The 14,315-nt window shown below is 43.3% G+C and overlaps 2 protein-coding genes across 3 annotated transcripts in view; both read left to right on the top strand.

Annotated features, from left to right (window-relative positions):
- Window positions 1–2,955, top strand: part of smurf2 (SMAD specific E3 ubiquitin protein ligase 2) — a 43,634-nt gene extending 40,679 nt beyond the window's left edge. The window contains exon 19 of the mRNA XM_083677531.1: window positions 186–2,955. Within this exon, the coding sequence (XP_083533657.1) occupies window positions 186–285 (100 nt within the window). The 3' untranslated portion in view covers window positions 286–2,955. The remainder of the gene's footprint in view (window positions 1–185) is intronic.
- A 1,310-nt stretch (window positions 2,956–4,265) lies between these two features.
- ddx5 (DEAD (Asp-Glu-Ala-Asp) box helicase 5) lies at window positions 4,266–10,000 on the top strand. 2 transcript variants are annotated; one of them, XM_083676989.1, is made up of 13 exons: window positions 4,266–4,405; window positions 5,204–5,372; window positions 5,541–5,637; window positions 5,734–5,867; window positions 6,002–6,067; window positions 6,151–6,292; window positions 6,383–6,543; window positions 6,647–6,819; window positions 7,037–7,147; window positions 7,232–7,293; window positions 7,383–7,442; window positions 8,770–8,991; window positions 9,263–10,000. In XM_083676989.1, the coding sequence occupies exons 1-13, from the start codon at window positions 4,365–4,367 to the stop codon at window positions 9,685–9,687; spliced, it is 1,863 nt and encodes a 620-aa protein (XP_083533115.1). In that variant the 5' UTR covers window positions 4,266–4,364; the 3' UTR covers window positions 9,688–10,000. The 2 variants fall into 2 exon arrangements, with proteins under 2 accessions (XP_083533115.1, XP_083533116.1); XM_083676990.1 differs by having other exon boundaries at window positions 8,770–9,004; window positions 9,263–9,442.
- Window positions 10,001–14,315: the final 4,315 nt, after the last annotated feature.

Below are 14,315 nucleotides of genomic sequence, written 5' to 3'. Positions count from 1 at the left end.
TGAGTGGTCCTCCTGACTCGGCCCTCAAGGCACAATGCAGTGCACTGTCCAAACGGCTCTCTGCACTTTCTACATTTTCATGCTCTTTTCAGTCCGTTTGTGTGTCATGCTTCAACCCTATTAGAGGGCTCTCAATGAACATCCTTGAACCTCAAGTCTCTTCTATCGCGCTCTCTTTTGTCCAGTTTCAACCGGATCGACATTCCTCCGTACGAGCACTATGACAAGCTGTACGACAAGCTGCTCACCGCCATCGAGGAGACCTGTGGCTTTGCCGTGGAGTGAGGTGCTAATGCTGGGACCGTCGGGGACAAGGAGCGGAGCAGTTCGACCGTGGTCAGACCCACCACTCATTCCACACAGGAGGGGAGGGGGGTGGGGTGTCTGCGGTCCAGTGGCCCAGGGACTCCCACCCACAGCAGGGGTGTGTGGACAGGCCGAGGGGGGGGAGGCAGAAAAGACCTAAAGCAAGCAGTATGCTGGTTCTGTCTGGGTTTTCCCCTCTTCCCCTCTTAAAAAAAAAAAAAAGAACCTTTTCAGCTGCTAATAACTCAAGACTATTTACTAACTTGTGGAACCTGCAAAAATGCCGGCTCTTCCCTTTTTTTTGTAAGTTCATTTTTAGCATTAAGAATAGACAGTATTCCATGTAGCAAGGCACCATTTTACCAAGCAGAGCATGCAGTCCACACAAATACAATGGCCACATAAACAAGACTGGTTTGATGGAGTACAGTACAGGGTTGCCCTCGGTTACCACAACCACTCAACATCGGTCAAACCTTTGGACGCAAGGAGTGGAGGGGGGCATGAAGGCTCCGTGGAGCCCCCTGGTGATCGATTCCTCCTCCACCGCGGAGATCTCAAGTGGGGCTTTGGGGGTATACAGTATGTGTGTGTGTTTCTCTATACAAAGGTTGGACATTGAAGCCAGCACGTGTTCATCCAGAACAAGACCTTAAGGAGACAGATCGTGCCTCACTGTCTACGACCCTCTCCAAAGAAACCAGGGGCCTCGTTTCTCGTCATGCGCTGTCTAACCACCATCGCTCCATTCCTAGAAAGCCGTTTCAGAAGTCTGACATCTAAGCTTGTTTGAAAATGAATACATGAAATAAATAGCTTGAATGGTGTTATTTTTATATAATGGGAAAATGAAAAGAACACTACAATTATATATAATATATATATAATTTATTGCTGTTATATTCCAGAAACCTTTTGCCATTATTCCAAAAAAAAGAAGAAAAAAAAAAGAAATAAAAATAACGTTTTAAATGTTCAAACAGTGTTACTGTTTTAAATTATAGACAATTTGTGAAAACAGAGGTAGGCTGAAGTTCACATAGATTGCTGTGGGTGAGATCTTTACATTGCCTCTCTCCTACAGTACATGGAGAGAATGGTCTTAAAGGCGAAGTGTCGATGATACACATTGACCTCTGAGTGCCATAATACTTTAGACTGAATAACTATCAACTATTTAGATATTAACTTGACCCATGACCCTTTATATCCCAGTGACATCATTCTTTAGGTACATGTGGTGGGGTGTATAAGATGTGTCCCATTGGCCATTTTCAGGATTCTTTTCATGGTTCTTTGACCTTTTAATGGCTCATATTTGTACATGGGTGGCACCATGGCCTTAACTGGCATTAAACCTACCTAAGTACCTACATCAGTTTCCTAATTGCAATCTGTGCAGTCCCCACAAGGTCAGTGCTGAGCCACTGTAGCATTCTGTTGAGTAACAATTAATTGATGTTGAAATGTTTTGTAAGTACTACTCTTGTCATTCTAGCAAAGAACAACTAATACTACCTTCCAGTAATGGTCGCCTGGTGCTATAGCCATTTGCTAATTTCTCCGATATGATATTGGCAACATGTCATTTACCTGGGGCTGCATATGGAGCTACACACGTGCAAGTGACAACAAACTACAGCATTGAACAAGCATACAGTAGCTCAGACCTCAAACCACATTCTCAGGAGATGCCATTTTTATTTGTTGTATCATTTAGTAACTGACAGATTCAAAACAGGCTCCTCTGTAATGGTTGAATGTCCTAAACAGTACAGTATGTTGAGGCTGAATATTCCACTTTTGTAATGAGTAATGTCACCCAAAGTACATTGTTATGCCGGGTTCCTATATCTCTGTACTGGCTATAATTGAATGAAATGGATGAGATGTATCCCTTATTATGACTGAGCCCAGCTCTGCAAGTATGACATTTGAGGGCAAGATGTCTTCTATTCTTTCAAACAAATTGTTGAATGTTTTCTAAAGAAAATGCTGCCTGTCTAGCAATCTTCATGACCATGGACTGTTTTAAAGTTTGCATACACTGAAAATGAGTAGCTCTTCTTTTTTTCTTTGATAGAGGAGTGTATGCAAAGTGAAAAGGTGTCCTCAGATGGTGCTCCTTTGTACAGTGATACGATATTGTTCATATTTGTGGATCACACAACCTGTAATTTATCTTTAACTTAAGTAGAAAGATTTTCTAAAAATGAATTGCACACATCCAGAACTATTGGTCACCATTATGTAATTGGTGACTGGTCTATTTGCCAGAAACTGTAAGTTATGGACTGATTGATTTTATAAACATATTCATTTACCCTGAAGTCCAGTACACAACCAGGTCCCTCAAATGTCTTTTTCTTACACTACATCTCTGCATTACTCCATAGCTGCCTCCCTGAAGAATTTACCTTTTTATTAACAAGTCAAAGTTGAGACGCAGCTTTTTGTTGCCTCGTTTTGTTTTTAAGTTTTATTTTTTTAGCATGATCCACTAGCAGGACTATATCTCTTATAGCTGACTGATGCAATTTGATGTACGTAACAACACTATCATTTTTTGTAAGAGTATTTTATTTTTGTGTGTAATTAGTTCTAATTAAACTTGCCTTTGTCTAAATGATTGAAGGCACCTTGTATGAAGCTGTTGCCTGTCTCTTTTGTTGTTACACATTATAATAAAATGGCAGCAGTGACTCCATGAGGAGTAAATAATACAGTGTGTCTTTAAGACATAATGGTACATATGATATTGTAATGGTATAGTTACAGTTTCATTGCTCAAGAGTTGAGGTTAAATGGCACAGTTGAGGACCTCAATTCTAAACGATGACGGGAACCCTTCATCACCTTGTGATTTGGGGTCTTTAGCATCTTCTTTTGAATGACAATGAGTCTGGCATGCCCATCACAAGAGTGGTGTGTGAAATGTGGCGGTTTCATCAGTGATGGGGAATGATGGTGATGAGAGGGTGTATGGAACAACCGGTATCTAGTTGCTTAGAGACAAAGGAATGGTCATGAATAGGGTAATTTTAAAGTATTGTGTGAAGTACTGTAATGGGATAGCCTACACAGCCAACTTCACTATACGAAATCTACAGGGCTTGCTTTCACCCCAATGTTGAAACACTGCAAACAACTTTGTAATTGTTCCCTTAAATTGAAACAAACCATGCACTGAAGCAAAAGAGACAAACTGGCTTCTCAGAGAAGTGAAAAGACAAGTGAAATTGTCTCTATTACTTCAAAGAGATTATAAAACCATTTAACTAGATCTATTCATTCTGTTTATATGGGAAAACTATGATCATGTATGGACTCCAGACACATCATTCACCATATTATTTTGCATAGGTGACTGACCATGTAAATACATAGTTAACTGTTAAATTGTCGGTCAGACAATAAAATCCCAATGTTGAGGCCTCACACATTGCCATCAAAGCCACGGCCGCCGCTGCTCCCGTCGGTTACGTCACTTATGGTAAGAGCACAGGAAGCAACCGAAACACTACCCTATCGTACATATCCATGCGCCAATAGGTTTCATTAAATAATCCCAGTTATACAAGAAAGAAAAGTTGACAAATTAATAGAAGATTTTAATAAAACCACATTGTATGATATCCTACCACCACTTTTCTGGACAATAACATTCTTTATAGTTGATTGGATTTCGAATATGTGTTGGTTAAGAAAACGGGTTACATTTTAATAAGATTGTTATTCTAAACGGATTTTCGCAAATACTATTGTATAATAAAATTATTTATATTTTATATATAATATTACTATTAAAAATATAAATACATAGCGATGATACCGTATGTTTATGATTGGTTTATTTATCGAAAATCCTGCGGCTGAAAATTCAGTTCGAGCGGATGAATACTTTTGTCAGACATAGCGTGACACTTCCTTTTGCAATAAAAGCCGATCCTCTTTTTTTGTTCACCGGCACTTACAGCACCATCACTGCCGGTCGGGACTGAAAGCGGACTTTTGGCTTAGTTTATTTATCGTTTTTATTTATACAATTTGTTTACAAGATGCCAGGATTTTCCGACAGAGATCGTGGTAGAGATCGAGGGTAAGTGTTGTGTTTTAAACATGTTTTTGATCAAGTTATTCCCTCGTTGTCTCGTCGGAAATGGCTGACATGAAGCACAGGGTAACGGTAGTTAGCTAGCTAGCAATGGCGCTGTGTTGCTAATCAAATGGTTACTTCCCTGGCTGTAGGACACAGTTACCACTACGTAGCTACTTTATATAGTGTTCTCTTGGTTGTTCACAAACATTATTTATTTGGCTACTACCACAGGGCGAGGGGACCAACGTTGACCTCGTGCAAGTCTGACTTTTCCCCGAGCCCATTAATTATTTTCCATTGCCGAGTCCTAGCGTGTCTGACCACCTAGCCAACGGGCACTAATTTCACCCGGCGCCTGATCTAAGTTGTTTTTTCTCTTATTCGGCGGCTGGTTAAGGTCCTTACATATACATTGTTATATCGGCATTATGCCCATGGTCTTAATTTCATTGAGGTCGGTTGTGTCAGGTAACTTGGCCTTGCCATGTGGCAGCAGCTTTGAATGCGGATACAAAATGCCGGCCGGGTTTTTCCATTGTTCCTCTACTGGCTAGAATGAAGATGGCAGTAGTTTAAAATATGACGCAGTAAAATAAAACTAATAGTTTCAGTCCTGTCGCCATACGAACCATAGTATGGTTATTTGTGTCGTGGTTGATAATATAACAAATGACTGATACGCGAGTAAAATAAAACTCGCTAGGTCCAAATAATGGTTTGTCTTAACCCCGGTAGATTTGTTCCAAACAGCATTTTACGTTTCTACTGTTATTGGTGACTAACTGTCTTTATTTTCAGCTATGGCAGCGGACCACCGCGCTTTGGGGGTGGAAGTCGAGGTGTGGGAGGGGGTAAATTTGGAAATCCCGGTGAACGACTGCGCAAAAAACACTGGAACCTTGATGAACTTCCCAAGTTCGAGAAGAACTTCTATCAAGAGCACCCTGATGTGTCGAGGAGATCTCCGGTAGGTGCTCAGTCACGTGGGCAATCCAGATGCTGTTGCATGGTGGACATGTTATGTAATGTGTGGGCCCCAGCACATGTTTCTTTGTTGCTCAATTGGCAATGGCTACCTGTGAAGTACCACATGTCTGAACACTGAATCTCATTTTTCACGTGTTTTACCTTTCAGCAAGATGTTGAGCTGTACAGGAGAAACAAAGTCGTTACAGTGAAGGGAAGAGACTGTCCCAATCCAATGATGAAGTTTCATGAGGCCAGTTTTCCATGTAAGTATACAATTACCCCCTCTATTGTGTTGAGTTAACATGAAGTTGTCTTAAATCTAGATTGATTTTTAATCATGCATTTCTCCCTTCCCACAGCCTATGTGATGGATGTCATCAACAAAGCAGGCTGGAGTGAACCAACACCTATCCAAGCTCAAGGCTGGCCACTGGCCTTGAGTGGCAAGGACATGGTTGGCATTGCCCAGACAGGCTCTGGGAAAACACTTTCTGTAAGTGAATGACTTATCAGTTCCTACATCTACTGCTTTTGTCCATTCACACTTGACTGTTGTAGAATTGCTCAGCACAGATCGAAGCATGTCATCTATCTTGACTCAAGTAACTCTATTTCTTTTCTCTGCAGTATCTGTTACCTGCAATCGTGCACATCAACCACCAGCCTTTCCTGGAACGTGGAGATGGACCCATTGTAAGTACTGTCGACTATCATGACTTGCCAAATTTCCAACTATCTCCCTGACAGAGACTAAGGTATTTCGTTGTTTCCTCCAGTGCTTGGTGCTGGCCCCGACCCGTGAGCTGGCTCAGCAGGTCCAGCAGGTGGCAGCGGAGTACGGCAGAGCTTCTCGCCTGAAGTCCACCTGCATCTATGGTGGAGCACCCAAAGGACCACAGATTCGTGACCTGGAAAGGGGTAAGTTACACACCACATCAGTCTTTTTGGCAGGGGAAAAAAAAAATAGTGGAAGTCTTTGGTGCTTAATGTGGTTGTCCTATTTCACAGGTGTGGAGATTTGCATTGCCACTCCTGGCAGGCTTATCGACTTCCTGGAAGCGGGAAAGACCAACTTGCGTAGGTGCACTTACCTGGTGCTGGACGAGGCCGACAGAATGCTTGACATGGGCTTTGAGCCACAGATCCGTAAAATCGTGGACCAAATCAGAGTGAGTGTCCTTGAGGCTTAGATGGGCTGTTTACAATGTTAACCAATTCCCACACTTTGAATTTCTCTTTTGATTGCTGTAATGATTTGCCCCTTCTCTTCAGCCTGACCGGCAGACACTTATGTGGAGTGCCACTTGGCCCAAAGAGGTGCGTCAGCTGGCGGAAGACTTCCTGAAGGAGTATGTGCAGATCAACGTTGGTGCCCTCCAGCTGAGTGCCAACCACAACATCCTGCAGATAGTAGATGTGTGCAATGATGGGGAGAAGGAAGACAAGTGAGTTCTGTCTGCATGTCTGACCTACAGTATCTGTTAGATATGGTTGGACGTGAGCTTTCTGGCTGTAGTTGTCAAGTTCATATAACCAGCCTTTATTCTGAAAAGTTCACAGAAGCAATATTTATTTATTCTCGGTGTAAGGCACTTTACCTTTTGTCAGTCTCGTTTGCGGCTTATGGCTGTGTAATTTACACCCCTGGATTTTCTTTTGTAGACTCCTCCGCCTTCTTGAGGAGATCATGAGTGAGAAGGAGAACAAGACCATCATCTTTGTTGAGACCAAAAGGCGGTGTGATGAAATCACCAGGAGGATGAGGAGGGATGGGTAAGTTGCATTTAGTTACACTCGGTTTGTTGTCATTCATATGCGACTTAAAGATTGATTGACAGTGTTTTTTCCCCTCTTCAGTTGGCCAGCAATGGGCATCCATGGAGACAAGAGTCAGCAGGAAAGAGACTGGGTGCTCAATGGTATGTATGAGTCACACAACCTGAGATCTTAATAATATAATGTCTCGTATTGTGTGAATGCGAGCCTAATTCTCACTTCTGTTTTTCAGAGTTCAAGTATGGAAAGGCTCCAATCCTCATTGCTACAGATGTCGCCTCCAGGGGTTTAGGTTAGTTTCCCCTCTGTATTTGGTCACTTGTACCAACTTCTATTTTCAAAGAAAGTGCATTTGCTTTCTTTAACTCTTCTGCCTTTTTCTGAGTTTCTCCCCATACCTGAAGGAGCGTTCTGTGTGGCAGGGCCTTGGCATGACAAGCCCAGGTCTCCAGAGGGGGAAGGAGGATTCTTGGAGATGTCCTGACTGAGGGGGGTCAACCAGTCACATACAGAGGTGACAGGCCCGAGTGCGGCATATCGCGCTGGCCTGCCTAAAAGGGGGACCGAGGGCTAGCCGCAGTACCCCCACATCTGTTCTCTGGCAACGGTTTGGACTGCTTCACACCCACGCTCTTGTCCCAGCTCAAACCAGGCTCCACGGTTTCCTTGTCTTGCATGTCTATTTGGGCATTGTATTGCAAGTCATTGAGTTGCGGATGGTGCTCTTAGGTAGCGTAAAAGCATGGGTGGTGTAAATGTTGCAGTTTCCTAAACTTCTGTGTGGAGAGCAGTTGTCAGATCTATTTCGCATTCACCTCTGTACTGATATGGCTACTGGCGCTTTTGGGTGACAGTTGGACATGTTAGTTGGCCGGGGACAAAATCCAAGCTCACACTCCTCCCTCGCCTGCGTTTCAAAGTCATGTCGAGACCTGCCATCGAGAGACATTTGATCAAGTGAACACTGGTTCTGGGAATATCTTGCCATGACGAGACTGGGGATGCACCTTTTTTTTTTTTATGGGTCAGGGGAGTAACAACGGCTCCAATTTTGCGGGCTCCCCAATTTTATTCTGGTCTATATGGTCTTGGCAAGACGCTGCAGTGTGGCCTTTATAGCGAGCTTCTAATGAGTGTGCATGAAGAAATGGCCTTCATAATCTCCATAAGGTCCTAGTATTGGCACATGAGGAGGCAACAGTGCGCATAGCGGCCCTACTGTGTAGAAGCCCCGGAGGTCACTTGACAATGTGTGGGGCATTTGCTGCAATGGGAATGGACTAGTGAATGCAGACTCCTTAATGGTAAGGCTTCTGATCCATCCTTTTTTTGGGGGAGGTTGTTGGAGTTAAAAGGGAGGGTTTTTGTTTTGTCGCTGGATTGGAAGCATATGGAGTGTGCATTGTTTCTCTCTTCCCACCGTAGTATCCCCATGGATAAGTATTTTTCTGGAGTTGTCAGTCTAATGCTATTCTTTGCAGCCTTGTGGAATAACCAGCTACACCCAGATCCATGGTTGTAACTAACTTGGCTTTTTTTTTTTGGTCTCGCTGTTGTGGTGGTGTGCATCTTTGTTGCGCTCCCTCTTCCTTTTTGCCACACTACAACACATCTTACAGATGTTGAGGACGTGAAATTTGTCATCAACTATGACTACCCCAACAACTCTGAGGACTATATCCACCGCATCGGCAGAACCGCCCGCAGCCAAAAGACCGGCACAGCCTACACCTTCTTCACCCCCAACAATATGAGGCAGGCCAGCGACCTTGTAGCCGTGCTCCGTGAGGCAAACCAGGCCATCAACCCCAAGCTCCTCCAGATGGCGGAAGACAGAGGAGGTAAATCTAATTGGTGAGATACAGGAACTGTGGTTCAGCTGCAGCCATTTTCTTCCCTTTTTATGTTTTTGTTTGCTTTATTTTTTGGTTTGGACGTGGATGGGGTTGGCACAGTCAAAACTATGGTATCTCGATTCATGTACATGTTAAGTTTGTCTTGAACCCATCATATACCCCTCAGCCATGTTTGCGTGTTTTCCCTGTTGTCCATTTCATCTCATGAGCTTGCACGAAAGCCAGTGTTTCTAAAGTTTGGCTTGTTTCCTTCCAGGTCGTTCAAGGGGAGGCAGAGGTGGCGGGTTTAGGGACGACCGTCGGGATAGGTACTCCACCGGGGGCAGACGTGACTTCGGTAGCTTTAGGGACAGGGATAACGATAGAGGTTTTGACAATGGACCAAAGAAGGTCTTTGGCACAAATTCGCAGAACGGAGGCTATGGGGCTAGCGGCTATGACAAAAGTGGCAATGGCTTTGGCGGAGGTGGCTACGGCAGCAACGGACAGTCCAACTACGGCTCCAACCAGGCTGGGGCTTTTGGAACCCAGAACTTCCAGGCCCAGCCTTTTGGTGCCACCCAAGGAGGCGCACAGAACGGCATGAGCCATCCACAGTTCCCATTCAACCCCCAGCAACAGGCACCGCAGCCACCGCCACCGATGGTGCCCTACCCCATGCCCCCTCAATTCCCTCAGTAAACACGCACATCAAAGTGAAGAAGTAACTTATTGCTTTTTTGTCCTGTTTTAAGTCTATACTCTTCAATTGTAGTGTTTGTTTTTTTCTTTTTTCTTTTTTTTTTTTACACAACAGGGTTAAACCAATTTGAACCTCTATCGAGTCCTTGTTAAGGGGGGGCGGGGGGGGGTCTGCAGTGCAGCGATAGTGAAGGCGCACATTTCTCTTTTGCTTTCTTTTACTATTTAATTTGTTACATTCCTCAGTAATGTTAGTCTTGTTATTTTGTACTAGTAAATTGCAAATGTATTGGTTTTCCACCTGTACTGTAAAGTGAAATGTTAAGATCTAAACTGGGAGGCACTGCATGGCCTTTCAAATAAAACTCCAAAAAATACGTCTTTCTCCATGTGTTCTTGTTTACCAACAGGTAAATGCATGTTTAATACATGTTTAGCTTGGTTGAATGACGGCTGTTGCACCATACCTTCCCATTTCGCCCGTCTCCCGATTGCTGAGAAGTCTCGTGGTTGTCAGCAGTAGAAAAGGAATCTAGACTTTTGACCAAAAGCCATACTGACCTCAGTTTTTTTTATTATTCTTTACAAGCCTCAAATTGAAGACTACATGATTACTTCATGTTTCATGGATAGATTTTGCACCCACAGTAGCCTATTTCTGTTAAAATTAAACTCCAGTATAGCAGAGGAGACTGCCAGCTGTCTATTTTTCCAGGATTGTTGCCAATATTGGATGAAAGACAAGTAAGTTGTACTCAAGTTGCATCAACCCCATGACTTGTCTTTGAGTGATCTACCAAGGACTGCGCCTTGAGAACATACTTGGCAAATAGTTAACTATAATTTAAATAAGTAATGTTAGTCCTTAAATCCAGGTCTTAGTGGTCACATTTTTCCAAGCCCCATTTCTCAACATAATACCTTAAGGAAAAATAAGTAGTGAGCCTGCCATGTGTCTGAAAAAGGAATTAAGGATTTACCTGGAACTACTGCGTGCTGGAAGCATACATGTGAGTGTCCACATCAACTCAACTCATGAATTACTTCTAATTCCCCCGTCTTACCAGCAGATGGCAGCTACCATCCAGTTCACGCATCTGACCAGCCCGTAGCCAACTCGATACGAACTAGCCGTGATGTTGGTTTCATTACTACTCCCTTCAAAGTAACTGTGACTCATTGTTTCTTTTTCTGTGGGACAGTATATTTAAAACTTGGGAGTTGTCTTTGTACTGGAAAAACGACCAGCTCCCTACTTCTGTAAATCTTTTGACTGTTGCTCAGGAGTGGCCACTAGTATTTGGAGTAGGAGGAAAATGACTAGTTGTCACACAGTAGTCTGTTTCTATGTGGAGTAATGACCGCATTAAAGAGCATGTATGTATAGGAAATTAGCAATGATAAATCTAGAGTCTGTTTTTCATTGTCACAACTGCTATTCTCCAATGTTTTCTGAGAAGGAAGTGAGTGGGGACACAACAACAGTTTCTAACAATTGAGAATGCCTGCCTTCACTTGGTACATGGACCTTTCTCTGCTACAACATCTGCTATCTCCTTCCCTGGATTGGCTGGCATCTAGGGGATGGGTAACTGGTTGGCCCTGTCTATCTCCTGTCTGTCTGGTGTTGGCAGCTTGTTTGGGTGGAGTAAAAACCCTCATGATGGTTAAACTCTTCATGACAGGTCATTGCTGAATTAAACATTTGTGGAAAGATCCAATTGTTATTTTGTTTATACAAAACTGTTTTATGTGATATGTAAATGTTTGCAGCCAAGTTGATCTTTTTCAGCACTAACGTGTGATGACACCACACCTTGTTGTTATACATTATTAGACTGTTTATTTGCCATGCAATCAATTCTGGAATGAATCTTTTTGCACCCCCCCCCCCCCGAGACAACACATGTGCACACCCCCCCAGGGAGAACAGAGCACCAGGCTCTGGGCACAGGGTCGGCCATCATTTTTTCAGCGCCCCTGGGGCAATTCGGGGTTAAGTGCCTTGCTCAAGGGCACAACGGCAGTGGTAGGGACCTGGATATGATGCCTTCATGGACACTGTTCAGGCTGCCTTGAAGGAACCCATTTCCATCTTCACTTTAAATTAATGTTATATGCTGCACCTGTAGAAGACATACAGCAGGTGTTGCTTTGCCTAAAGCTGAGCAAAACTCTCAGCCTGTGTTTCAGTCCTCATCACCATGTCATTCATCGTGGGGTGTCTGTAATGGTGCAGTGGGTGGGGCCCACACAAACACACAGTACACACATTTTCAGAGCCGTGATGATCTGAATGGACCAAAAGTATGCGTGGCATCTTTGGCTTTGTAAATGGCATGCACTTTCACCTTGAATAGCCGAGTTGGACTTTTTTTTTCCCCCTGTTTGCTGCGACCTCACCCTTCTCATGACAGGTGTTTTCTCATCTCAGGTGCGATGGCCCTACTATACCAAGTAGTAGGCAGGAAAACTGTTCAACACAAAACTACACATTTTAATGTTTCTATCTTGTTTTCCATACAACAACATGACTGAATTATGGCCTCTTTATATCTGTAGACACAGTGAGGCGTTAATGATTTGAGTGGTGTAGCCTCTCCCAGGTGAATGGCAGTCAGGCTTGCACAATGTGGAATTCAACCAGGTGAGGTGTGTTCAGCCCTGTAGTCGCCCCATTAGCCCACACCTTTTGATCACAGTAGGAAAGAATTTACTTTAAGAGATCATCTTGTGGTCATCTGCATCAGCTTACACCTGCTCACACAGCTATGTAGGAAGGCTCTGGTTCTCTGGAATTAGTGAGCAGATTCTAGGTTATTTTGAATTATCTTTATTATTCTGGCAATGGTAACAGGACGATAGTACTGTGATCTAGAGCAGATTTTTGATTGTGGCTTATTATGAACTAGGAGGAGATCAGTGTCTCCAAACATATTTAATTGTAGTCTACCTATTCTGATGAGTTGAATTGATTGTCAATAGGTGACAATGTGATTTACAATACCCTACTCAGTCATCTATCGTCTCTTATTCATTTAGTGTCACGGCACTGTGTTCCTACTTCCCTTTGATGCTCATACTTGGAATGATCTTTGGTTCCCCCCCCCCTCTCTCTCTCCTCGCAGGTATGTGGGTGTTGGTCAGAGGAGTATCTGCTCTGGATGTGTGCCAGACACACCTATGTTAAGCATGAGGCTTTAAAGCATGATAAACAAGCTCTCTCCACTGAGGCAAAAAACAATATAGTCCATTGTGAGAACGCAAAGTTTAATGAACTCAGACATTCACCCGCATGTAGGTGCTTACACTAACACTCCCACCACCAACTTCACTGCCAATCGCACATACCTTTGTGTTGTTGCACACACGCACACACACACACACACACACACACGCCCCTACCCTTCCTTCAGCAGTAAGTCTACATACCACTGAGACCTTGACTTGTGTCTTACCCCTCAGAGGTAATTCCACAGGGTGTGTCTGATAATAATCACTAGTACACTGATGGCACTTTTCAACTGTCACCTTTGACACCGGGGGTATGTGTGCGATGTTTGGCTTGGTTAGTCTATAGGACAAGTGATAGTTTGCTCCTCCCTGCTCTCTCCAAGTCCTCAAAAAACACTGTTGGGTCCAAAAAAAGACTTGAGTGTTCTGTCTCTAGGGACATACAGTTCCAAGAACGGCAGCATTACCCCTACACCAGACCTGTTGGCCTAATGTGGTCTTGGCATAATGTGGTCTTCCCAATCAAAAGATCAATGTTCATTGTGACGTTGGTAATGTCTTTTTGATTATCATCTCAGGTTGTTTTGAGGTAATAGACTTGTTTGACAATTTCAGCCCTCTCTGTTGAGGGCAAGCCTAGTGTGGACACTTGACAATATTGGCTACAGTCTCAAAGCTAGCAGTCCTTTAAATCATGAGTCATAACACAGAGCTATTATGATTTCCTTAGATTTCTTTTGTCCTCCCTCAATTAGAAATATTGCCACTCACTCCCTTCTAACAGTAGAGCTCCTTATGCTGTTGTCCCTCTCTGTTTTCTTGTGGCACTTGGTGGCACTTAATGGAATGTGTTTCACCCAGGCTGAAATTGCCATAATTCTAACTGGGTCAATTTCTGTTGAATGCAGTGTCAACTTAGGTCAGAATGGATGTAAGGATACATCTCCATTCTGGGTTTTGACATCAACTTATAGTATTTTCAAGGATTTCTTTAGCCTATCCTATTCCCAGCTCATACATATTATTCCATGCTATTATTTTATTTTTTTCCCAAGAGTTTAAGGTGACACTTTATATTTAATACACTTTTATATTTAATTGCCTTCATACTGTACCTGTGTAGCAAGGCTGTGATTGCATTTGACAACTTGATGGTTGCAGAACCTCATTCTTGTGGTTAGCTGGATTTGATTGAACTGAGTAAATGTGAATGATAGAATGTGGATGGCCCAGTTACATGTTAGATAGATTACCCCGCTGCCTCTCTAATAATAATGAATCTCCCAGAGATCATTTTAAAGCGGAACAGGTCTACCCGGTCTGTTCCTCTGGTGCCTTGGTGACGACACACCTGTTCATGGGGGGCGGAGCTGAGACAGGTGGCTACACTTTAA

The sequence above is a fragment of the Argentina silus genome, assembly GCF_951799395.1.
Source record: "Argentina silus genome assembly, chromosome: 9".
Classification (NCBI taxonomy): Eukaryota; Metazoa; Chordata; class Actinopteri; order Argentiniformes; family Argentinidae; genus Argentina; species Argentina silus.
Note: the sequence above shows the minus strand (reverse complement) of the source record. Positions and strands in the feature narration are given on the sequence as shown.